The sequence below is a fragment of the Pipra filicauda genome, unplaced genomic scaffold (assembly GCF_003945595.2).
Source record: "Pipra filicauda isolate LSUMZ 115617 unplaced genomic scaffold, ASM394559v2 scaffold80_size11013439_pilon, whole genome shotgun sequence".
NCBI lineage: Eukaryota > Metazoa > Chordata > Aves > Passeriformes > Pipridae > Pipra > Pipra filicauda.
In genome coordinates this window covers 8735634-8759871 of record NW_024104987.1, presented here as the reverse complement: position 1 = coordinate 8759871, position 24238 = coordinate 8735634, and the positions used below count along the sequence as shown (strand labels likewise).

The window sequence follows — 24238 nt, the reverse complement described above, 5'->3', positions numbered from 1 at the left end:
CAAAGCCTGTTTATTCCAAGAAATTTGAATTACACCCAGGTTTTAAGTCTCTGTGAAGGCAGACCAAGATCACCAGCAACTGCTTTACTGGATTGAAACTTGATTGCTCACATTGCTTTGGGATTCAAATGTGCCTTTTCCAGAACAACACCCGACAGCAGTGGAATCTAAATATGAATGGAGCTGTGTGATTCACACTGGGATTCAACCCACGTTCCAAAATCCTTACTTCACTATAAGGTTATTGCAGCCCTGGCACTGGAATTGCTGTGCCACTTGGCCAGGTGTTTGCTGCTCACTCCTGGCTGTCATGCAGGCTTTGAGGGGCACTTTTGGAGCTGCCCTCTGTAAAATCCTGCTCTGCAAGGTCATCTCAGACCCTGGGGGAAGTCTCATCTCATCTGGGGTTTTCATCTTTGGCAGATCCTGGTATCTCCCACAGCTGGTGCATCTCTCCTGCTGGGACCTGAGTGACATTCAGAAACAAAGTCAAGCTGGTATTTGTCTTTGGGAGTCTTTAAGCTTCAGTAATCTGGTCAATATGATGAGCAAACCTGTCACTTGAATTTGCTGGATAATTGTCTGCTGCACCCGCTATGAGAATTTCTTTGGAAAAGAAGCACAATAATTCCATATGCTGTATGTTTTAGTCCCACTGAGATTCTTCTGTCTGAAGCTTCAATATCTGGACTACAAAAAGCAATATCTAGATCTTGGAAGAATTTAAATGGCAAATGAGGAAGTAAAATGCAATCTAAAAGTTTCTGAATGCAGCCTACAGCAGGAAACCAGTAAACCAGTAATTGCAGAAAGGCTGATGTTCCTGGGGCAGAGTGGAAGTTGCAGAATTCACTGATCATTAGAAATCAATTTGGCTTAATTTATTTTAGGCCCCTTAAATACCCTGAATACCTTTTTATTAAGGGTCTCTCTTCCCGGTTCTTGACAGATAATTCTGCATTTGAAATACCTGAATTTCTTTCTGTCCTCTCTGTGGTTCAGCTGCCCTTTGCTACTGGGAACTGCAGGACTCTGGTTCTTAGAACTCTGTTTAGGCCCAGGACAGGATTTGTTCTGTTCAAGTAGCACAAATCTGATGCCAAGCTGCTGCAGAGAAGTGCTCTTAATTAAACACATGGTGATGGCAGAATGTGGCTTGATGGTTCCCAGTTGTGTGAGGACCTTTTTCAAAGAGCCCTCGTGGTTAGAGAAAGGTCAGCACTTGTGCAGTGTGAACTGGGGCTGAGTCCTGATGGTAAAATTAGAGCCTTGCACCTGAAGGTGTACCTGCTGCAAGTATTTGGGAACGTTGATTTGTACTTTAAAAGGAAATTATTTGTAAGGAAAGGGAAAGGCTGCTGGTGTGAAAAGGGTGAAATGGAAAATACAGCAGAAGAACAAGCCTTTGAATCCCTACAACAGGACTGACTGAAGCCTCCTGAGGACTTCTGTGAAGTGGTGCTGCTTCTAAAACGAATTTCCATTCAAAGGTTTTGCAGAATATCAGGAACTTTTGAAAAATGAACAGGTGTGTGACTGGATGATGTTTTCAGTGTAAACCTACCTTGCATTACTGTAGCATTCTAGGAACCTCCTGGCATTTCTCAGGTATAACATTTTCATTGTGCAGGCAGCTGTGGAATCACAGGTTTTAATTCCCCTGAAGGTTTGGAAAGGTACATTTACGTTGAGATTTTCCTGAATATGGATTGTCCCCCTGGAATAAACTGCGCTCCATCTTAATGAATGTCAATCCAGAAATGTTTACAAGGGTAATCTATTTACAAAAAGATTTTAATTTGGATTTAGAGCAGAAATTTAGCTTCCTGTCTTACTTATTTTTAAGGTCAGCATCTCAGCCAGGTGCTTTCTGAGGCTGTAGCACATAATGATGTGCACATTAAAATAAATGTAGCTGAAATGGCATTGATGATGACTGTGCTGTCAAGGAAATCTGGTTTTGTTTCTTCAATTGCAATTCTCAGTACCCTTGAATGTCTCCTTTAATAGCTTTCCTTTCCCTGGTAAATGAAGATGACATTGTTTTTAATGTAATAGTTCCTCATGTTCCTCCCACATCCAGATATCCTTGCACAGTGTTTACAGGAGAATTGGTTCTCTCTGACATGCTCATGTGGAGCTTTGTGCAATACTTTTGTCCAAATTCTAGGAATTAACCCAGGAGATGCTGCTGGAGGTCAGAGCTCTCTGAGTGGGGAGGAATAAATACAACCAACCTCCCTCCTTCAAGGAAAAAAAAAAAAAAAAGAAAAATATATCCCAACTCCTGTCTCTCCTTTTTGAGTCTCTGGTGTGGAAATCCAAGCAAAAACATTCCAAGAGCAGCAGAAGAGTTATTTCCTCTCTGAACCACAGATGGCTCTGGCACATGGATGGTCTCAGCCTCATTCAGGAAGGCAGACCAGTCATCCTGGGAAACCCAGCTCAGACTCAGGCCTGGAGTGGTGGGGAATCCTCTGGTGAGTGTCTGTTGCTCCTTCTAAAACACCAGCAAGAGCTGTAACATCTCTGCCTTATCTTGTTTTTTTGTAAACATTCTTAGGAAGCTGAAAGCTAATTTTAGATCATGTTTGCTGAAACCTGCCAGTCATCTCTCTTTTACTGATCTTTAATTTATCCCCAAAGTATCTGTGTGGGCATTTTTTATCTTCCACGTGAGTGTTGGTGGCTTCAGGCTGGACTGTGCAAAGAAAATAACTATCCTTTTTCCAAAGTGCACATCTTTGTGTGCATCAGCTCCCCTCCAGTCCCTCATTTCATATCTCACTTCCCTCCAAACACAGCTCAACTTTTATGTGTAGCAAGAACTGAACAGGGTATAATAGTCCCTTATTTATCCATTGACTGCCTTGCTGGGACTGAAGAGGAGCTGGCTTTTTCCTCTGACTCTTTTAGCCCACGTGGGGCATTAATCTTTAAGAAGAATTCCTAACTCAATTTTTAAGATTTCTCATTATTCAGCATTCATTTTTTTCCAGCTGCTCTCTTATTTTTCTTCCATTACAGGCACTGTGCATATTTGAACCACCACCCTTTATTTCAGAGATGTTTCTTTCCATCCTGCCTGTTTTCCTGTAAAGCTGAAATAATGACAAGGTAGGGGGCTGTTGTTGAGCACTCTTGTCTTTCATGATACCTCGTGGGCAGTGAGCAAGGAATTCTGAAACAGAAGCTACAGAAAGCAGGTCAGAGCTTGGGACTAACAAGAAATGCCTTGCTTGAATAGTTCTTACTGTGGAATCAATAAAGCAGCTTGGAAGTACCATCCCCTTTATTTTTGTAACCTTTAGGTGCATCTAAACAAAGGAAAACTATCAAAACAGCTGGGTTTAGTGCTGGATAATCCAGAGGCTGCCCAAGGGATCTGGACTGGTGGAATCCATGAGTTGCCATGTCAGATTTATTGTTCATAATGAACTGCACTGAGACCTTCACCTGAGACTTGAAGCTGAAGCTCAGTGATGTGAAGCACAGCAAGAGCACATGCCTGAAACCACAGCACCTCTTTTTGAAAGAAATATTCTATTTAATATTCTATTTATAGAGAGAAGCTGAGATTTGTGGAGCTCATGTTACTTATTTCTGGGAATTTCTTATAACAGGCCTTCAGTGTTAAAAAAAGACATGGATACCCTTCCTATTCTTTTATTAACAACCAAAAAAAAGCACCAACTAGGTTCCTGAGGCTTGATTTTTCTGGACAGACACCTTGAAGACTTGTCTCTTTCTCTTTCCCCAGTTTATACAATTATTTTAAGCTGTTTATGTAGGTGCCTGGACACTTTGCTGCTGACTCCACAGAAAAAAATCCTACTGTTTTCCTTTGAGAGTGCTTTTCACTGCCAGGGGAAGGTCTCTGGGTGGATTCCTACCTTGGAGGTGACCTCCTCAGCATATTAACTTGCCAGCCAGACCATTAAATCTTGGGGGAATAAACAAAGGCAGGTCCTAATGGAGTCATTCTGCATGTCTTGGCTCTGGATGGTGGTTCCTTCCATTCCCTCTAGCAGACAAATGTGTTTATTTCTGATTTATATTAGTGAGGAGGAGACATGTTCTGGGAGTCCTCCCTGCATAATAGGGCTTTAATTGTGATTCACTGAATAACCTCATAAAAAGAAGGCCACATTTTACCAGGTGATTCAGAACTTAAAAAGGCTGCTGTGAAGTAACAAACCTTGAGCCTGTTTATAGTCCTTGCACTTCTCAACACAAAAGCAGTGAGAGAAGGGATGGTGCACTTGGATGATTTCGACTTCACTAGGGGCCATAAATGTGTGTTTTCTTATTGGTTTCTTTATTTTAAAGGAAAATAAGAAATTAATTTGGGAGTCATTCCTTTCCACAGGGATGAATATGATCAAAATAATCTGTGCTTTACTGGTATGGAAACAGAAATACAACAGAAGTAAGTCAAGCAGAGGGGTAAGTTAAATTTCAGACTGTGTTAGGCAGGGAGCAGCTGCAGGAAATTTCTCCAACACTGACATGTCTGTGTCAATTTAAATTGACATTTTCTCCTCCTCACTCTGCTGAATTGCTTCATTAGAAGATCAGACAAAGAGCTGCAAACTGAGAGTTTTGAGGCAGCAAAGCTCTTGCTGGTAAAACCTTCCATAAAACTTTCAACAGGACCTCTTCCTCAGTACCATTTACTTCAGCTACTTGTCTTGGCCATCAGGTGATATATGTATAGCATTTATTTTACTTTTTCTGAAACTAGGCAGAATTTAGACCTGTAAATAAGAAATAATCCAAGACGACATTAAAACTGAATTAATAAATATAAAGACACCTACAGAAAGTTTCTCTTTGGGGCGAAAAAAAAGGTTTGAAAGATTTGGGGTTTTTTGGAACTCTTAAAAAAGAACAGAGTTTTACTGATTTGTTAATCCTTTAGTTGGGGTGTAGGGAATATGCACCTGCTCTTCAGTACTCTCCACTGAGGTTCTACTCTGCTTTTCCATGATCAAACAGTACCTGGAAATCCAGTCCTGTCCCTGCTCATTTTCCCTTTCCAGTTACACATTTTGATGGAGATCTTGATCCATTCAGACCACGAGCAGGCACTTCTCTGCCTCAGCAGCAGCACAGAATAAATGCCTGTGGGTTTCTCAGGAAGGCTGTTCCCACCTCAGAGTGCCCAGCTGAAAGCACAGCTCGGGATGAAGAGATGAAGACTCACTCCTGTCACATTTATTAGTGCCTTGATGTCTTCCATCATCTCAGCTGCTGCCTCTGAGCCTTTTCCCCTCAACAACTGGAACTTGAGACCTCTGGGCTTTGTTTTCTCAATGCTTTTAGCACCTCCAGATGGCTGTGAGGCAGTGAACTCCAGCATCCTGCAAAAATTATCACTTTCAATACAAGTTAAACACCTTTTGACTCTGTAGCTAAATTTTCACATAGGCTTTGGAGAACTTGTGCTCCTAATCATTCTCCTTAGATTAAATACTTCAGCCATAAAGCATGCACGGAAGGGCAGCAATCAAAAGCCTCTCCATAGCTGAGTTGTCCAGGGAGACATTTCTGAGATGTTCAGGGCTAAATTAATGATTCTGTCCTCTGGTCAGGCTTTGTGATTTGTAGGATCTGGGCGAGGCAGAAGGGAAGGTGTTTGATGGCCTGACCCTGGAGTGGGAGGTGTGATGGTTTTGTAATTGTGGGTGCACTTCCAAGGCAATAAAGTTACAAACAGGGCAAGGTCATTAGGAACAGCAGCAGCCTCTTGTTAGACCATTTGACAGAATGGCAAAAAACCCCAGGAATCTTTGAGCCTTAAAACCTTGTTTTTAATGAATGAAATGCAATGAATAAGCCAGTGGGTCAATTAACTTTAAAACCATTGTTATTGTCTGCCTCTCCCCTGCCCATCAGCTGGACAGGGTTAATGACCTTGGTTTTATTTCCTTCCAGCTTGGATGGATGTGCAGGGGCTGGATGTGCAGCTGGAAGAAGACTCAGTCACTGCTTGCTCCAGACACCCACAGCTACTTCCCAAGTGCAGATGAGGGCTTGTTTGTACTGCAGAGGAGACAAAGGTGGGAATAGGACTAGGATACTCCAAATCTATTAAATAAATATGATTTTAGTTTTCTAACACTGATGCCACACTTGCTGAATGCATTCTGAGCAGTCCAGCTGCACCAGGCTGTGTCACTGAGGAGACAGTTGTGTTCAAGGCCCTGAAAGGGGAGGACAAGCCTGTGTACATCTGAGCCAGCTTTAGTCATGGAGCGTGCCAGGGGTTCAGGTTTGCATCAGCATGACAAATAAAATCTGTCTCTAAATTAACAGCCTTGAAATTGCAGAATTACCATTTTGTTGGGAAGAACGCAGGTGTGGAAAGAATGCTTGACTTAATGAGCTTATCTAATCTCAGTCGCCTCCAGACGTACTAGCCTGACTGTAAATATTAAAGTTCTCTTTAGAGATAATAGCCAGGAATGCTTCCTAACCACAGGAGGATTTACCATTCCTAAACAGCTAAAAAGCTGAAACTAATCTGAAGTATGAAAACTCCATAAAACTGAGTATTTTGCAACACTGGTGTATTGGAACTACTGTGCTGGGCACTTCAGCCAGCCCAGGCAGGGATTTCTGCAGGAGCCTCAGGTGCTGACTGCTACTCCTCTGTAACCCTGCAAAATAAGTTTCAGGTTGTTATTATGGTCCCAGGGTGAACTGCAGACTTTTTCTAGTCTTTATCCTTCCTGGGGACATCTGAGAGCAAGGGAAGGCTCCTGCCAGGGCGGTGCCACCAGACCCCTCCGGTGCCCGGGGATGCTCCCGGCTCAGCCGCACGGCTCCTCTCCAGAGACAGTTACTCTAAACACTGGAGGTGGTGTTTATCCTTGGGGCCAGGACTCCATCAATTTGTCCAGTTTATGTTGGGAAGAGACAGTAAAACTGATGCTTACAAGAATTCTGTCTGCACCCGCTCCAGCCAAGAAAACCCTCCCTCCCCTCGGCCTGGGGACCACCCCAGGAGCAGGTTTGGGGTCTGGTGAGGGCTGGAGGGTTTGCTCCGGCTGTCAATACAAAAGGCAGTGACAGCTGGGATGGGGAGGACACATCTGGAGGCTCCAAGAGGTGGTGGCAGCAGAAAGAGACCCTATGGGGGGATTGGGAGATATTATTTGGGATTTTCTGTGGGACTCGGCAGGACATTGCAGGTGGTGGGAAGGGTGAGACCTCCTGCTGCTGTAGAGGTGCTGAGAAGGAGCAGATGCTAAATGTGGGTAACACTGAGTGCTGAACAAGGTCTGACATCCCAAATGATACTTGATAGGAATTGATATCACATGGATAAACAGGATGGGGAAAGGTAAACTCACTGCTGGCTCAGGGACTTTGGCAGAGGGTGGGAACCCTTCACCAGCAGAGACTGGAATAGCTTTGTAGAGACATCTCACACAGTACTGAGAGTTGAGATCAGTCTGCAGCCCTTCTCCAGCCATCCTTTGCTGACAGGGCTCTGTAGTTGTTGACTTTTTGTCCCTTCTTGGGTAAGGAAAGGAGGCTGATGGGAATTCATGCTGCCCTGGTGTGCCACGGAAAGATGCCTTGACAGGGACACTTAGCAGGAAGAAAAGATCCTGACAGCATTGCTGTCATCCTCCTCCCAGCACAGTACCCCCAAAATCCAGCAGAGAACTTAGGGGAACAGAGGAGTCTGTGGCTGCCTCAGTGCCCAACATCCACAGAAACCTGGGAGATGCCCACTGGGAAGTCACTTGCCTGGTGCAAAGCAGCTGCTTTATTGATGTACTGTATAATTGTTTTGCTAAAGCAGCTGTCTCTGCCTTATTAATTTAGAAGAAATGACTGATTGAAGAGAAAACACTAATTCTAACCCAGACTTCACCTTGATTCTTTTTCCTTTGGGGCAAAGAGAGAATATCCTGTAACACTTCTCTACTTGAAATCACAGGGTCTCTTGAGGACCTGCCTTATACCTTGGCCTCTTGTTAAGAAAAAGGGATTTTTTTACAATCAACCAGATCCCACCAGGAGCTTCCTCATCTCCTCAGCATCCCAGACTCAGAACAGATGAGCTCTGTTAATTTAGAGCAGTTTGACAAAATATTCAGCTGAGGCCCCAGTGGAGTACTCGAGGAGTTACCATTCCACATCATTTGTCCTGCCTCTGTGAGAGCTACAACTCTTGACAGGTTTGGATTCCATTTCATTTCATTCAACAATTTTGTAACCATGGGTAACAGCACAACTGATGTGGCTCCGTGCTGCTGCAAGGAGGCTGTCGAGGTTGTCAGGTTTTAAAATCAACCTGCTTTGATGACTTTTCTCTTCTGCAGCATTGACCTTATGGAGTCTGCTCTGAAAAACTCGTTTAAAAATTATTTTCCTCTTTTTTTTGCAGCATTTGAACTGAAAGCAAAATAGAAGTTGTTCATGGATACCTTTGCAGAAAAACACTGGTATGTTGCCAGACATGCGAGATCTGGCTTGTTCTAATGTCTTCTCCCTAACAGAAAAAAATAAGTTTACTTTGTTCTGAAGTGTATTATGAAGGATGAGGTTCAGAACAGACTCTTCCTTCCTTCCTCTGACAGACAGGAGTGGAGGGGCCGTGACCTCTTGGAGTCTTTAAACCATTTGTCACTTGGGAGTGCAAAGGGGCTTCGCTTTTTCTTTTTTCTTCTTTCTGAACATCTGCCCTTGACTTCCGTGCTGGGAGGAGGGTCCCCTTTTCATGAGCATGTGCCAGCTGGTGGCCACATCCCATCTGCAGCAGCACTTAACACCCCACTGACTGTGCACGAGGACTCTAATGTATTAAAATAATCTAAGGTAAAGGATAAAAGCACTTAAGCAACAAGCCCAAAGCAAAAGAATTATTTTAAATCCACTAAGTCATTGTTTTAAATAAAGTTGTGCTCGTCTTGAGTCAAATGCTACCTCCCCCTTAAGTCCTTCCCTCAAAACTCTCCCCAAAAGTCCTCAGTTACAAGCCTCCCTGAGTTTGCATATGGATATTTGACATTCTTGGGACAATAGTAGAGACATGGCATTAAGCTGTAAACACTTATTTTTTTTGTCTTGAGCACTGTCTTGAAGACTCCCCAGAGCCTCTGGAAATCAGTCCAAGCTCCAGAAAGCATCCCCTGGGTGCTAAACCTGCTCTCTAAATTGTCAAAAACCTCAAACAGAAGAAACACGTGCACAGCAACTGTGTTAGACCAGCAGCAACAGAAAAATGTTGAGGATTTTCTCCTGCTCACACTTTCTGAGCTCTGTTACCTGCTCAGACTTTGCTGTTCAGTCAATTTTTTAAACTGGATAAGATTTTGGTCCCAAAAGTACCTGAGCACTTCCAGGTGAGTTGTTTCTAATTAAACATCCTGCTGGAGACTGATGGCAGCTTCAGAGGGATCTTAATGAACATGAAGCCAAATGTGGAGGGGCAGAGCTGGCAGGGAACAAAGCCATGACACCACGAGGTGAGGAGCAGAGTGTTCCTGCTTCCCCTGGCAGTGCAGGTAGGCAAAGGTTTCCAAATGTGGGGAAGGTGAGCACTGTTCTGGAAGGCTAAATTTAGCAGCGATTAAACGAGCTCTTAATTAACCAAATATTCCTCCCGCTCGCCTTTCCAAATTATTCAATAACTGAACAATTATAATGAGCTCAGTACATAATTACCATCCATTCCAGGCACTGCCCTCACCAACTGCAGCCTTTGAACCCACCAGCTGGGAGTGAAGTGCATCAGGTGTGAGTCAAATAATTGAAAACTGAACAGGAAAAAACCCCACAGGTCCAAGGAAAACTCCCTCATGCTGAGCCTGTAACTGCTGAGCCCTTCCAGACTGAAGATCCATCATAATCATCAGTGTGGGTCAGAGCTGCAGGACTACATTTTCATGGGTGCTCTGGCAAGGATGTCAGTGTTCCTGATGGTTGTTCTGCCTCACAAAGCCTCACAGAGCCTCCCTGGGGGCTAATGGGCAAGTCTAGGTGGGGAAACCACCACCTTACTCACTGACCAGAAAGGGGAAAGCAGAAGGCAAAGCCCAAGCCCTCTGAGAACACAAGATATTTCCAGCTGCAGCGGGGTAGAAGTTGTTTGGATTGTGAATTCAGCCATTTATAGGTCTTGGTTTGACTGGTCTGTTAAACAAGAACGAGCTCGGGTGTATCGAAGCTTTTCGCCCGTGATTTTTAAAACACATTTGAAGGTGTTTCACAAACACTTCTTTTCACGGCTCATCAACTGCATCAGTTCAGCTGCCTGGAGGTGGGCAGGGAACCTGATCAGGACACGAAATAATTACTTTTGATTGGAAAAAAAACCCCAAAAACCCCCAGCGCTATAAAGTAAAATGACTTAATCCTTTAAAACTACAAGGCTGTGAAACCAGATGTACCAGCTTCACTGAGGGGACAGAGGAGTGGAAGGTGGAGTAAAGCTAAATCATATTCCTGGCTGTCACACAGAACTTGTCTAATGGAGTGGAAGGATTTGCTTATAGCAGTCCCACTTGCAGGAACGTGCCAGCTTTCTGATCAGGTTGTGGAAATCAGTAGAGGCTTCTGCCTTCTATGTGGGCAACCTGAAACAGCTCTGAAATGCAGGAGGTAAGAAATTTCCCCAAAGCCTTGAAACTCTCCCAGGGTATCAGAGTGTGATGGGTGGTGGTTTTAGCTGTGGAGCAAAGCGAGGGTGGAGCAGAGTCCTGGGAGAGGCTGTGGATTGTTGCTGAGAAGGAAACGTAACACAAAGAAAGGACTGAACACGCAGGGACAGGGAAAAAAAAGATAGGATTAAAATAAGAATGGCAAAGACAGCAATATGCTAAAAACAAACACGTATTTTTACTGCACAAATAACCTAAACAGTCATTTTTGATCCATGATCTTTCTGTTCAAGCTCTTTCCAACACAGGCAGGAGATTCCATCTTTAGTGAGTGATGGGAATGCACATTGCTCAGGCAGACTCTGGGATAAGGTCTGTAACTGTACCTAGACCCTCCACAGACTGAGTCTCAAACACATGCCTTGGAGCTCTCCTGAGATAAACATTTAGTGGAGAATGTGACAGGAGACAAAAATGTCTATTTAGATGTTGTTTTGATGATTTTTTTTGAGTTCTAAGCTAATGTGCTCCTGCCAGTGAGCTTTTCTATTTCATTCTGTGCCCTGACACTGCCAGAGGGGCAGGGACACCCCACTCCTGCTGCCTCTGTAACTCCTCGCCCTGCAGGTGGGTTTGGTGCTTGTAGTGGAGTTTGGGGGCTCCTGGAGTGACTGGCTTTGCTCGTGAGCACAGCAAATAGGGCAAGAAGGGAGGAGCACTTGCAAGGAAGTCGGGCTGGGGCTTGGCTGCATCTGGAATGGGCACGTGGCTGTCACCAAGGCTGGTTCAGCACCGACATCCTCATAGGAGGTGAGATTTTAGGAAACCCTAAATCTTGGGCAGCTAAAAGTGCCTGGGCACATGCTTTCCCCCAGAGCCCCTTGGGTGCCCATCTCTCCTCCCCCTCCTACTTCCACACCAGGTGTAAACCCTTATTACCAGGGTCAGCGTGGAGCTGATGTAGCATTGCCTTCCTCAGGCTGCTCTCAGCCTAAAGCCATTTCTCTGTGCTCTCATTAATGAGTAATTCAGTGTGACACGTTAATTATTTCACCATTTTGCAGGTAGCTGTTGAATCCTTTCTCCCCACGCCTGAGGCCCCTCTTGTCCTGCTCCCATGGGCCCCTCTGGGACTGTGAACACAAGAACTAGAACTGGGGGGACACAAACAGTTTCCCCACACCACAGAGTTATAGATTTAAAGTTTTTTTCTTGCCTTTCATTGGGCTGAACCCAAAACTTCTTACTTTTTTTTTCCTGAGTAACATACATAGATAGTGAATACCCAGAGCACACAATGCCCAGGAGAGAAAATACTCATTTATATGGATGGAGATAAAAGCCCAAGTGATGCTCCAGCCCTGTCCCCATCCCTGTGGTTCCCCCACCATTTAAACCAGATCTGCAAGGAGCTTTTCCTCTACCACTGGGCACTGTAGGCTGTGGGGCTTCACTTTCTCATCCAGCCTAAGAGAAGTTGCTTGCAAAGATTGAGGCAGAGCTTTGAAGTCTGAGAGATGTTTGCCACAATAAACTCGCCTTTGTATTAAAACAAACAAACACATTGAAGCAGCCACGCAAAGTTAGTCAGTTGTTATTTCCTCTGCTTCTGTTGTTGGGAATTAATTGTGCTGTGCCTCAGGCAGGCGGAGGTTCCTCGACAGATTTAATCATTCTAAAAAGATGCCAACAACAAAATGACAGGGAAGTTCTGTTGTGTTTAGCAGTTGGTAATGAGTGTTGGGATAATTCTTTCTGTTCAGCCTCCTCTGCATGGATAACCTGCTGTTAGAGCAGCCTGAGGCACAGGCTCTGCCTTTTACCTCCACTGACCCCAGTGCTCCCAGCCTGTAATGTGGGGAGGAAGAGGCTCCCAGGAGGTAAAGAAGGAAGATTTTGCTTCCCTACTGTATCTGCTGCTATTGTTTCTCACCCGAGGAAGGTTTTAGAGGGGGTACCGATGCACTGAAATGATGATGCTTTTATCAGGAGGCTGATTTCAGCTGCCATGGCTGGGGGTGAACCATCATCTTCACTGACCAGCTCCATAAATCAAATCCAGAGAAGTTCTGGGGCACAGACATTTCCTCTGTCCAACCATGAACAGCTAACCTGAACCCTAAGTTATCCCTGCAAGGAGACATTTTCCCTTCCATCCACAGCATCTCTCATCCAAGGATTTCAGAACCTGTCACACAAATCAGTGACCTCCTAAAACACCCATATACAGACAGTGGAAATAATGTCACTGTTTTCTAGGCACTCAGTGAACAGCAGCACAAGAAGTGCCTTCCCTGAGGTCATTTTCTAGGAGAATCCAGGACTTCTGAGCTCCCCCCATTTCAGTGAACCTTCTCTTCAGCTCCAGCAGGAGCACTGCCTCGACAGGCATCTCCAGCACCAACCCCCTGGTAAATCTCTCCTGGATTTTATTCACTGTCTTGCTCTAAGCCTTGCCTGAGTTATCAGCAGTGTCAGTGCTTTCAGGATGAGTGCCCTCAGAGCCCCCACCAGCAGGTGATGTGAAGGGAGATAAACTGATCCCTTCAGTGGGATCAGGTAACCCCAGTGACCACGGGGCAGGTGGGGGCTGCAGACTCCCTGTGTGTTCCTGCTACCAGTCCTTACTCTGGACACTGCCCAGGGGCAGAAAGCTGCTTTCAAAATGTGCTGGCCTGAGGTAACCAGGGCTCCAGCTGATTTTATAATAATGCCATTTCCGTAAGATATTCCCTTCTACGGTGTTAAATGAAAGGAAAAACCACAAAATCTGTTACAAAGAAAAAGCAGAAACTCAGCTTAAAGCTGGGGGTTACTGGGATTTTGAGGAGTGTCATGCTGGGAGCTGGCTGCCAGCCCATGCTCTCCAAAGGGAGGGTGCTGTGGCAGCTTGGCACAGGAATGGGGCTGCCTGTTGCTGGGCACAGCTTGTCTGGTGGGACCTGCATCTCTCTGGAGGTTTAGGTGTCCTCTCCATGAGTGTCTCCAGGGGTGCTGCTGCCTTTCCTCGTTTAGCATTTGTACATCACAGTTAGTTTACCTTCTCCACTCTTTCAGATATTTGGAAGATGGGTTCAGTGCACCCCGAGAAGTAATTGTAGTGCCTTTTTCCAGGAGGCTCCATGCAAGAACCAGCCCTGTGCTTCTCAAATGCCAGGCTGATACTTAAGAAAACAACAGGCATAGAAGGGGTTGTGAATTTGCTGTGACTGTGATGGACATCCCTGGTTTGCAGGAGCACACAGCTGAAGGGGTAACTGTCTCTAACAGGCTGTGTTTATGGACACACCACATTTAGCTTCAGGAATCTCCCTTGCTTTGTTTGGATGAAATCATGTTTGGTTCTAGTTAAGGATTCAGGAGCCTAATTCAAGATCCTAACGGGAATGCACAAGGAAAGACTAACAGAGACTGGCCAAAACAAGCTGGGACAAACTTGGCAGATTTTACTTCTCCAGCATTAGCCCCACTTTGGTTTTAGAACTGTTTCCTCTGCCAAGCACAGCTGATATCACTGGTGCTTTGATTTTGCACAAACTTATTTACTACTTGTATTTTGATGGAGGGGTTTGGGTGGGATTTTCCATAGTATTGACGTTCAGCCTTCCCTAATAAATTCAACGAATGCTTCTTAACTCTGCACCTCATTTCTCACTGTAGAAGCATTCCTGATGCTTACCAAAGTGTTCCATTTAAATTAAAATTTAAATTATAAATGGAGAGAACCAGAAAAGTAGAGCCCAAATGCCAGAAGACTTCTACAGGATTAATTTCTCCCTTTACTCTCTTAATTGTTTCTTGGGTGGGGAACTAAAGGAAAATGTTACAGTTTTGCTATGGTATATTCCATTGGGAACTTTTTCTTTGGGGACAAGATGGCTCTGGTTGGGACCACAGATCACAAAACCCAGTTTTAACCATTTGAAACCTTCTAAAATGAAATCAGTCTCCCCCAAAGGTGATATATGCCAACCAGAAACTCGGTGTGGGCAGAAAGCTGCATTCCTGAGCAGAAATATTTATGATTTAAAAAACCCCTTTTGAAATACAACCAATATCTAATATAATATTAATGTACTAATAACTTTTTTCCAGTGTTGGGTGTCTGACAGAAACTTGTTGCATCCCAGAGGTTTGGCTGAGTGAGTGGCAGCGATTTTGCTCTGTCTGCTTTCACAAAGCTCAGCCTGAGCCATCCAACCCCACCCAGTACTTTGCCACCGACTGACACATCCTTTCTCTCTGCTGAGCTTTAGACACATTCCCAAACAAGGGCAAAAAACTTGTATAATGATAATAACAATAACTTTGAAGGGTACTTATATCCTGTGGAGCTGTGGCTACTATTTTGAAGACAAAGCAATATATTTCTTCTAAGCCACAGCAATTAACTCCGAGTCTCTCTATTCCCCAGAAAATCTTGAAACTAGCAGCAAAACCCAATATTATAAGGCAAAAAGCCCCAGCTGGGCTAAACTGTAGTTAATCACCAGCTCTGGGTGTCTCTGTGGGTGCTGGCTGGGAGGATGCTGTGCAAAATGACAGGAATCAAGTTAGTCTGGGTTTGGCATAGGAAGAAATGTGGGAGAGGGAAGTTAGTGCTTGGAAGTAGCTTTTCTCTTCTCAACACTCTTTCCCCCTCCAGGAGTTGCAGCAACATTCCACTTCAAAGCTATTAAATGCTCTTATGTAGTCGGGTTGTGTCCTGATTCTGTGCAACTGTTGTGTTTTAAAGCCTGAACTAAAAAGCAAATTGTCTTCCCGACACCTCGGGATGGGAGATCGCTGCTGCCACCAGAGGGACTCCGGAATGCGACGGGAAAGCCGGGAGCCCTCTCCTCAGACAAACTTCCCAGCAAAGCTGCCTGACTTTCTGGGGCTGCCCTGAGGCTTTCTCAGGTTCTGCATTACCTGTTCCCACGGCTTGAGGGCTGGGCTCTGATGTGAGGTTTATGCACTTTCTCCTCTCATCACACTGGTGATTATGAATAGTTTATAACACATTATTCACTCAGTCATCCTGCTCGTTCTCCTTGGTTAATGCAATGGCAGCAAGTTGTGCATCTTGCTGGTAGCTGAAGGTACAAAATGCTCATGAAGTGCCCTTTCTTTCACTGGTTTCCCTGGTATTTAGTCACACACTCAACACCAAAATTGCCTGCTAAAACAGGAGTGTGAAAAAGTTAATTATTTGCTCAGATTTATGACTGAATTGTAACGTGGGGCTTCTGAGCATTGATTGCCAATTTGGTTTTAAAAAGTGAGGAGAAAGATGATAAGAAAATGTGTGACTGAAGGTAAAGGCTGCAACAATTCCATAAGGTTCAGATGGATTCTCACTTGTCCCACAGAGCACTGGCATTTTGGCTTTTCAAGTGAAAGTGGAAAAATTGCCATTGCAGCAGCAGATACCACCTGAGATCAAAGAAAGAGAGAACAGACTCAAGATGAAACTGCCTTTCTTTCACAGTTTAGGTGGGCTTCCTTTTTTTGTTATAAATCCCTAAATCCTAAAGGGTGTTGGAAAATATTTTCTAGTGATTAAACTATTTTCTTTCCTGCAAAGCATGTAGGGAGTTTTGCAGTGACAGCCATTAAGAAATAGGATGTTGCCTTTGCTAAAACTCCCATCTCCCATGTTGCTGAAGAAGCAGCTGTGTCACTGAACCTGCAGCAACCTTACATTTGTAATAAAACCCCCCAAAGCATTAAGAACCACAGGATTACAATGATTTGGGTATGACAAATGATCCCAGGTTACACAGAGCTTGATTTCCTGGAATGTAGAACAGCCAAAGTCAAATTGTTTTCAAGGAACTCTCCATGTGTTGTCCAGTTACAGCCCAACTGACCCTGTAACTCAGTCCTGGCCTGAGATGATTCAGATTTACCTGAAGTGGAACAAAAATACAAAGAATTTGCCAAGTCTCATCATCCAGATTCTGGTTATGTGTCTATCTCAATTGCTATACACTTCTGTGACTTCTGTGGTTGTGGACACAAGATGTTTCTAATCTCATGATTTTGGGAATCCTGACTCATCCTTTTCAGTGCTGAGGACAGGTAACACCTCTCCCTCATGTGGGAAATTGCCTGAGCTGCCTTACAGCAGGTTTGCATGGCCTGCACACAGGGAAATGTGCTTAGGAATGCTGAGATCCCAAAGCTAAACCAACACCCTCCCCAAAATTCTCTGGGTACAGGTAAAACACAGCAGGTAAAACTACCCCTGTAGCTTTGTGTCAGCCCCAGACAGGACTCTGTGCTCCAGACAGGCAGCAGCAATCCCTTTCCAAAGCGAGCTACCAGATTAATTTGGTTTTGTTCTTAAAGGAAGATACATGAAGACTGTCTCCTCATTCCCAAAACATGAGCACACCAAGAACAGCCAAGGATTGCCCAGTTACAGAGAGGAACTCAGTTAGAACATCTGCTCTTGCAGGATATTTATGAAGTGGATCAAACCTACTGACTTCTGGCAGTTTCACTGGTCTGATGGGACAATAAGAGGGATGTTGTTTATGTAATTCATCTTTTAAATTGAGCTCTGATCCCCGGGAGTACAAGAGGCTCCTGAGGAGTCGTGTTTGTGAAGGTCTGAACTGTGCCTGCTCCCTGTGCTGCTGCAGAGTCATCATTCATCACACACAGCAGCATCCTGGGGCTGCTGGCCAGTTCTGTGTGTTAAACAGGCTCCCCTCAGCCCCAGTGAGGTGCTCTGTGGGCATCATCCAATGGACTGGTTCTCTGGATAGAGTAACCTTGGAAGGGTTTATCAGAGCCTGATGGGAGAGAGGAGCAGGGCTGGGATGGGGCCGGGATGAAACACACTGGCTGAAAAACCTGGTGAGAGACAAGTATCATGGACTCACAGCCTGGTCTGGGTTGGAAGGAACCTCAAAGCTCATCTTGTTCCACCCCCTGCCATGGGCAGGGACACCTTCCACCAGCCCAGGTTGCTCCAAGCCCCGTCCAACCTGGCCTTGGACACTTCCAGGGATGGGGCAGCCACAGCTTCTCTGGGCAACCTGTGCCAGGGCCTCCCCACCCTCACAGGGAAGAATTTAATCCCAATATCCAATCTAACTGTGCCTTCTTTCAGTTAAAGCCATCCCCACTTGTCCAGTCACTCCAAGCCCTTGTCCACAGTCCCTCTCCAGCTCTCCTGGAGCCCCTTTAGGCACTGGAAGGGGCTCTCAGGTCTCCTTGGAGCCTTTTCCTCTCCAGGCTGAACACCCCCAGCTCTCCCAGCCTGGATCCAGAGCAGAGGGGCTCCAGCCCTTGGAGCACCTCTGTGGCCTCCTCTGGACTTGCTCCAGCGGCTCCACATCCTTCTGCTGTTGGGGACTCCAGAGCTGGAGGCAGCTCTTCAGGTGGGGTCTCACCAGAGCAGAATGGAGGGGGAAAACCACCTTCCCTGACCTGCTGGGCACACTTTTTTTGAAATATCCAGCATTTTGCCTTTCATGCTCCTCCATGAACCCTTTGATGTTTGATGCTCTAACCATGTGGCACAGAAGGCACATCCACGACACACTGTTCACAGCACTGAGCAGAGTAACAGAATCCTTTCTGGGGGCTGAGGAGGTGTCTTGGGACGTGTCCCCCAAATCAACCCCTTCTGTTTGCTTATGCCCACATGAGGTTAGAACTGTAGACCTCACCTGATCTGCATTTTTATCTCTTCTTTTCTATGCAGAATTCCTTTTCAGCTTCTCCTTGTTATTAATATGTTTTCAGGCTGGATGGGTTTTTAACTTTTTTTTTTTTAAAGCAGAAAGCACATTCCTTTAAAACTCGTTTTGATACCTATCCAGCTCTTCCATCATCTGCTTCCCCTGACATACCTGTTAAGAGAGACACCCTGTGCCTTGCAACTATTTTGTACATGGTAATCCCCATCCTTTATCAGCCTCCTAATGCTGTGAGTGACCTCCCAAGGATCTCCTCCTCGGGCCAAGCAAGAGACATCAAGAGACATCAGCTCTGTGTCAAGAATCCAAATGGCACATGCAACACCTGGAAGGGATGCAGCCATGCTTGGCCCTGCCAGGACATCTCCCTGGGAGCAGGACAGCCCAACACACCCCACAGAAGATGCATGTACTCCAGCCTTCCCACACCACCTCCTGAGCTCAGCCTTATCTTTGTTATTCTTATATGGGAGTGACTTCCAGCCTCGGAAATGGGAACCGAAGGAAAAGTAACAGTGACTTTAGAATTAATAATTTAAAAAGTCACTATTTTCTGAAAAATTCCCAGCCTGAACTGTGTGCTAGTCCCCCTGTTTTATAAGGAGTGGGCACTGTTAGGTCTATTTAAGCTGCCCAGCTTGGTAGTCAGTGCAATACTGGAACACGACAAAGTGGTCCCCAGTGTTTCATAGACAGCCCTGGGGCTAAAAGTACTATGAGCAGGTGAGTTACTTATTCCCCTGTCCCCAGAAAGCACTCCAGCAACTGCACCCCTAAGAAGAACGCCTGGTGCCAGGCACAGGAATGTGCTCCCTCACTCTGCATCCCACATGTGCCCTGCAGGCTTCATTTTTCTGTTGGTTGGGTGCATAAAATCCAGCGTGTAGCTGTGCCGTGTTCTCTGCTCCCAGTCCCTGCTGCGCTGTTGGTGCTTTGTGTCTCTGCTTTGGCACAAGCACACCCCAAAGTTTGGTGTGGGACACGAGAGGATCATCCAAGGACACGGGATTGCAGTGGCCCTGCTGGAGTGGGACTCTGCTCAGGCAGATGGGGGCTGGAGTGTGTATAAAAAAGTGGGAATGACAGTTCCTTACACTGCTGCTGCTTCACAAGTCCCCGGGCATCACTGGCTGCTGACAATGGTTTATGCAACTCATATCCTGCTTTACTTATCCCCAGAGTCTGTCCCAGAACAAGGAAGAGGAATATTGAACCAAACTTCATCCCCACAGCTGGGAACAGCAGCTTCTGCCCTGACAAATACAACCCCCTGAGCTGGGTGAAGAGACCAGGCGAGGGGAAGCCTGATGATGGTCCATCTTTAATCACCATTTATTTTATAAACTGACATTTTACAATTGTTTAAATGCTTACAGGCATCTGTGGTGAAGGTTTACTGTGAGATGCCAAGTAGGGAGAAAATGAGTAGAATACATTGAGGCAAAATGCTTTTGATCAAATGTCATGAAAAAAATTGTCTCTTTTATGATGAGTTTCCTGATAAAGGATTCAGTCATTTTTATTTTAGCCTCAGGTCTTTGAGTGATAGGATTAGAAGACATTTTTTCTTTCTTTCCAAGGTAAACGTTCAGGTTTTTCAAGCCCTACTGACTTTTAAGAAAGGGACCAACTTAAAAAAAAAAAAAAAACAGTGGCAAATTCAAATCACCTTAGGTGGAAACCTTTAAAAATTACAAGGGTCTTTTTTAGGTAATCCTGTGGCTTCTGACAGCTTACCTTGTGGTTTTTGAATGCTTGGAGTTGGAAGTGCTGCTGCAATGAATTTTAAAATAGAGACTTTAAGCTTGATGAAACTGTAGTGCACCGTAATGTAACAGGAAATAGGAAAGGGGGCTTAAAGGACTCTTTTTACACTCCAGAAATAGACAGTGGTAACACACAGGGCAAACCCAAGGCTTGCAGCTAAACTGAAGCAATACTGGGCCAATTTCAGACTTCTGCAGCTCTGACCCAGCTGTAGCCTGAAGACAGCACTGAGAAACCACACAGGAGAAATGGTGTGTGGAGCTGGATCCGGGCAAAACTCAGCAAAGCGTGGAAAGAGTTTGTGTCAGAACTGAACAAAGTATCCACCTCAACTTCTGCACCCAAAACCCTGCAGGGTTTGTCCCAAACGGCTGCTGGCTCCCAGCAGGACCCCTCCAACAGCCCTAAGCCAGATGGGAATTCAGGCTCATCTCATAGTACTCAGGTTCAGGCAACTTCTTGCCCCTCACCAGAGAGAGCGAGCCAGAAATGAGTTTTGAGGCCCCTTCAGGGCTAAGGTGTCCCGAAGCCCTACCTTGGCCAGACGCTCTGCTGGTCCCGGTGTGTCCGGAGCGCCTCCTCCTCCTCACTTGTCCTTCAGCGTGGCCATGCCCAGGGCCTCCGAGCTGTAGTCGTACTGGTTGCTGGAGGACATGGACCGTCCCCAGGAGCACTGCAGGTTGGAGCCCCGCTTGCGGAAGGACGACGTGAACCTGTAGAAGTTGCGGTGCCTGTTGCGCAGGTACTCCCGGTAGTTTTTGGTGAGCAGGGTGTAGAGGAAGGGGTTGATGCAGCTGTTGCTGTAGGTCAGGCAGGTCACCAGGTAGTTAATGCACTTCTGGGTTTGGGTGGTGAGCTGCAGGGAGCTGCTGTAGAGCCGCACCAGCTGCCAGATCCAAAACGGCAGGAAGCAGGCCCAGAAGACCAGCACGATGCTGAAAATCATGATGAGGACCTTCTGCCGGGGGGACCTCTTGCTCTTCTCCTTGTGGGGGGGGTTTCTCTGGGACTCCAGGTAGGTCCTGGCCAGGCGTGTGTAGAGGAAGCCGATGATGATGCCCGGGGCCATGATGCTGGTGCTGAAGAGCACCGTCAGGTAGGTCCTGTAGGCATCCACGCTCCAGGTGGGCGCACACATCCTCTTCACCTTGCCCTCCGCCTTGCCCCCCTCGGTCAGGGTGACCATCAGCATCATGGGCAGAGTGAGCAGCAGCGACACCGACCAGACCGCCCCCGCCGTGACCTTCCGATAGCCGCGCGACCGCTTCAGGGTGTCCAGGGGCCGGGTCACGGCCAGGTAGCGCTCGGTGCACATGAGGGTGAGGGTGAAGATGCTGGCGTGCATGGTGAGCAGGTCCAGGCTGAGCAGGATGCGGCACCCCAGGTCCCCGAAGTACCAGTCCTGCGCCAGGTAGGTGCAGACGATGAAGGGGATGGTGGAGAGGTAGAGCAGGTCGGCCAGGGCCAGGCTGACGATGGAGCTGTACATGGGGGCGGCGCAGCGCGCCGAGTGGCACATCACCACCAGCGTGTAGACATTGCCGGCCACCCCGGCCACGTACATCACCGACAGCACCGTCCCGAAGGCCGAGGGGATGAGCAGCGGGCCGCCCGCGGGGGCAGCCCCGCCGCCCGCCGAGGCGTTGCCCGCCCCCGCCGCCGCCGTCCCGTTGGGCTCCATGGGCGGCGGCGGCGGCCCCGGCACAGCCGCTCCGGCCCCGCCGCTCCGCGCCCCGCCGGCGGCCGCTCCGCCCCGCGGGAGGCAGGGCCGTGCCCCGGGGAAGGGCCGCCCCCGCGCCCCGGGGCTGCCCCGCACCGGCCGCGGGACCCCCGCACCCCCGTGGGGCGCGGAGCGGGCGGGCAGGTGCCCTCCGGGCCCGGGGAGGGCAACGAGGCGAGGAGAGCCGCGCTCAGCCCCGCCGGGGACCCGAGCCGGGAACGGGGCTGGGGGAGCCGGGAGCGGGTCCGGAGCGCCCCGCGGAACGAGCCCCGCGGAGCAGCGGCGCGCTGCGGGAGCGCCCGGAAAAGTTTTCCTGGCCGCTCCGCTGGAATCTGGCTTTGCCTTCTTCCCCCGGTGGCATCGCTGGCGACGGGGTTCGGTGCTGTGCTTTCAAGTCATCAGGCAAAAGAAATGTCAGCGGCCAACAGGGAGAGCCAGAGGCAGCGGCAGGTGCCCGGCGCACGGCGCTCCAGATGCGCCCGGAGGGGCTGAGAGGGAGGTGGATGCGGAACCGGGGCTGGAACAGCCTCTTCTCGCCGTGGCAATAGCTCCTCTTTTGAATCTTGCTCTGAAAAGCGTGGCGATGCTGTAGTAAGGTTTAAAATCGAGCGTCAGTGACGGCTGATTCTCCTAAAGAGGGGGAAGCACAGAGTGGGATGAATGAGGTTCACGGAGACAACTTTTCCCCTTAGGTTGGAAATCTGGGGACAGTTGAAAATCGATAAGCACCTTACATTTCAATCTTATTTTAGAGAAAGCAGAGATTAGTGCAATCCACAGTCAAGGCACAGCTTTTCAAGACTACCGGAGTGCTGTATTTCCTCAGCTCCCATTGATTTCCAATAGGAATTAACTGGCTTTTAAGCCTGCAAACATTTCCGTTTAAACCAGAGTGCTAAAATGAGTGCCATGTGTTTATTTGCTTGTTTTAATCCCTACTCAAAGTGCTTTTGTGCAAACTGTCAACTAATTCTCTGGGGCATGCTATGAAGTGGTGAAAGTCTTTTTGACTTGTAGGAGCAGGATTCAGCCCCGTAAAAATACTGTTTTGAGTACTTGTTTGTAATTTGCTGTGAAATGAACACACACACATAGGTATAACTCTGCTTTCCTTCATCGATGTTTGTGTCTCTCTCCAAATGCTTAAAGCTATATTCAATAAAGAGCTGGCTCAAGCACGATTTGAATGCTGGTGAGGGAGAAGAATCTAAATTCAATTATTGTCAGGCAGGGGTTTACTTTGTCAGATTCAACCATCGCACCAACAAAGTTTAAATCCAAGCGCTGAGGTGGAGGTTTTTTTTTCACTGGAAGTTTGAACTCCATCCCATGCCAGTGCCCTCAGTAGCCCTGCATTCCTCTGTGGCAGCTGGACCAAGCAGCTGGGAATGCAGGCAGATACTTTATGAGGGCCAAATCCTGCCTGCATGGCAGTCAAGGGGATTGACTGCCACAGACTTCAAGTAAGATCCGGGTTTGGCATAAATAGATCAGCTCTGAGAATTAGGTTGCATGCAACTTTTGCAGTCCTGTCTCCTGTTTATTTTGAAGCTGTTCTCTCACTGGTTTTGTATGTCTTCATTTAGTGGCCAGGACAGAAGGCAAAAAAAGCCAGAACAGATACTTTTGTCATCTGTTCTGTTACCTGATTTGTTTTGGGTGATCACACGAGATGGTACAGGTAAGCAGAGCAATAGGTTCTACTGGACAGAGAGTTACTTCATCTGTTTAGTAAATGACTGATTTCAACTTCCCTTTTTTCCTTCCAGCACAAAAATGTTTAATTGAGCAACATGAGGCATTAGTGAGTCTGTGAGACACTTGTTTCCTTGAACATGTAGGATACACACATGTACCCATGGGAACTTACTCCTGTTGAACCCTTAAAAAATCATTTGCTGCCTGAAGTCATTCTGCAGCACAGCAGAACCTGTTCTCTGAGCAAGAGACACTTCTCCCCTCCAGCCCTGTGCTCTCACCATGCACTGAGTCTCTTCTGCACACCCACAAGCATTAGCAGAGCACTCAATAGCGGGTGGACTTGGGCCTGGAGCATGTGAGAACCGTGATCAATCAGAATTAAAAAGGGGGGGATGCAGGAGTCTGGAATAGTGATGTTTCCCATTTGTCTCTGTACACAAGGAACACATCTTTCAGCAGTGTGGGTGACAAGCTACCACAAGGAGTGGTGAATTTTCCATTTCTCCAGATGTCTAAGTAAGGACTGCAAGTGCAGGAGGATGTATTTTCATCAAACAAGAGTAGGGAGCTCAGTGCAGAATTACTGTCAGAATAAGTCCTCGGGGACTTATTGCACACAAAGCCAAGTCATCAAGGATCAAACTGTCTTTTATGAATCTCAAAGTCTGTTATTCCCCATGTGTTTTTCTTGTAATATTCTAAAAAGTATTCACATGAAAATGATTAATAATGTAGAA

At 46.7% G+C, this 24238-nt stretch overlaps 1 protein-coding gene across 1 annotated transcript; it reads right to left on the bottom strand.

The window, feature by feature from the left end:
- Positions 1-10741: 10741 nt before the first annotated feature.
- LOC113985105 (urotensin-2 receptor-like) lies at positions 10742-21762 on the bottom strand. Its single transcript, XM_027715672.2, has 2 exons — positions 20616-21762; positions 10742-10771 (listed from the first exon to the last, which is right to left on the bottom strand). The coding sequence occupies exon 1, from the start codon at positions 21759-21761 to the stop codon at positions 20667-20669; it is 1095 nt and encodes a 364-aa protein (XP_027571473.1). The 5' UTR covers position 21762; the 3' UTR covers positions 10742-10771; positions 20616-20666.
- Positions 21763-24238: the final 2476 nt, after the last annotated feature.

Bases quoted from the DNA above. Each gene is read 5' to 3' on its own strand.
- LOC113985105 (XM_027715672.2), bottom strand. From the start codon at position 21,761: ATGGAGCCCAACGGGACGGCGGCGGCGGGGGCGGGCAACGCCTCGGCG.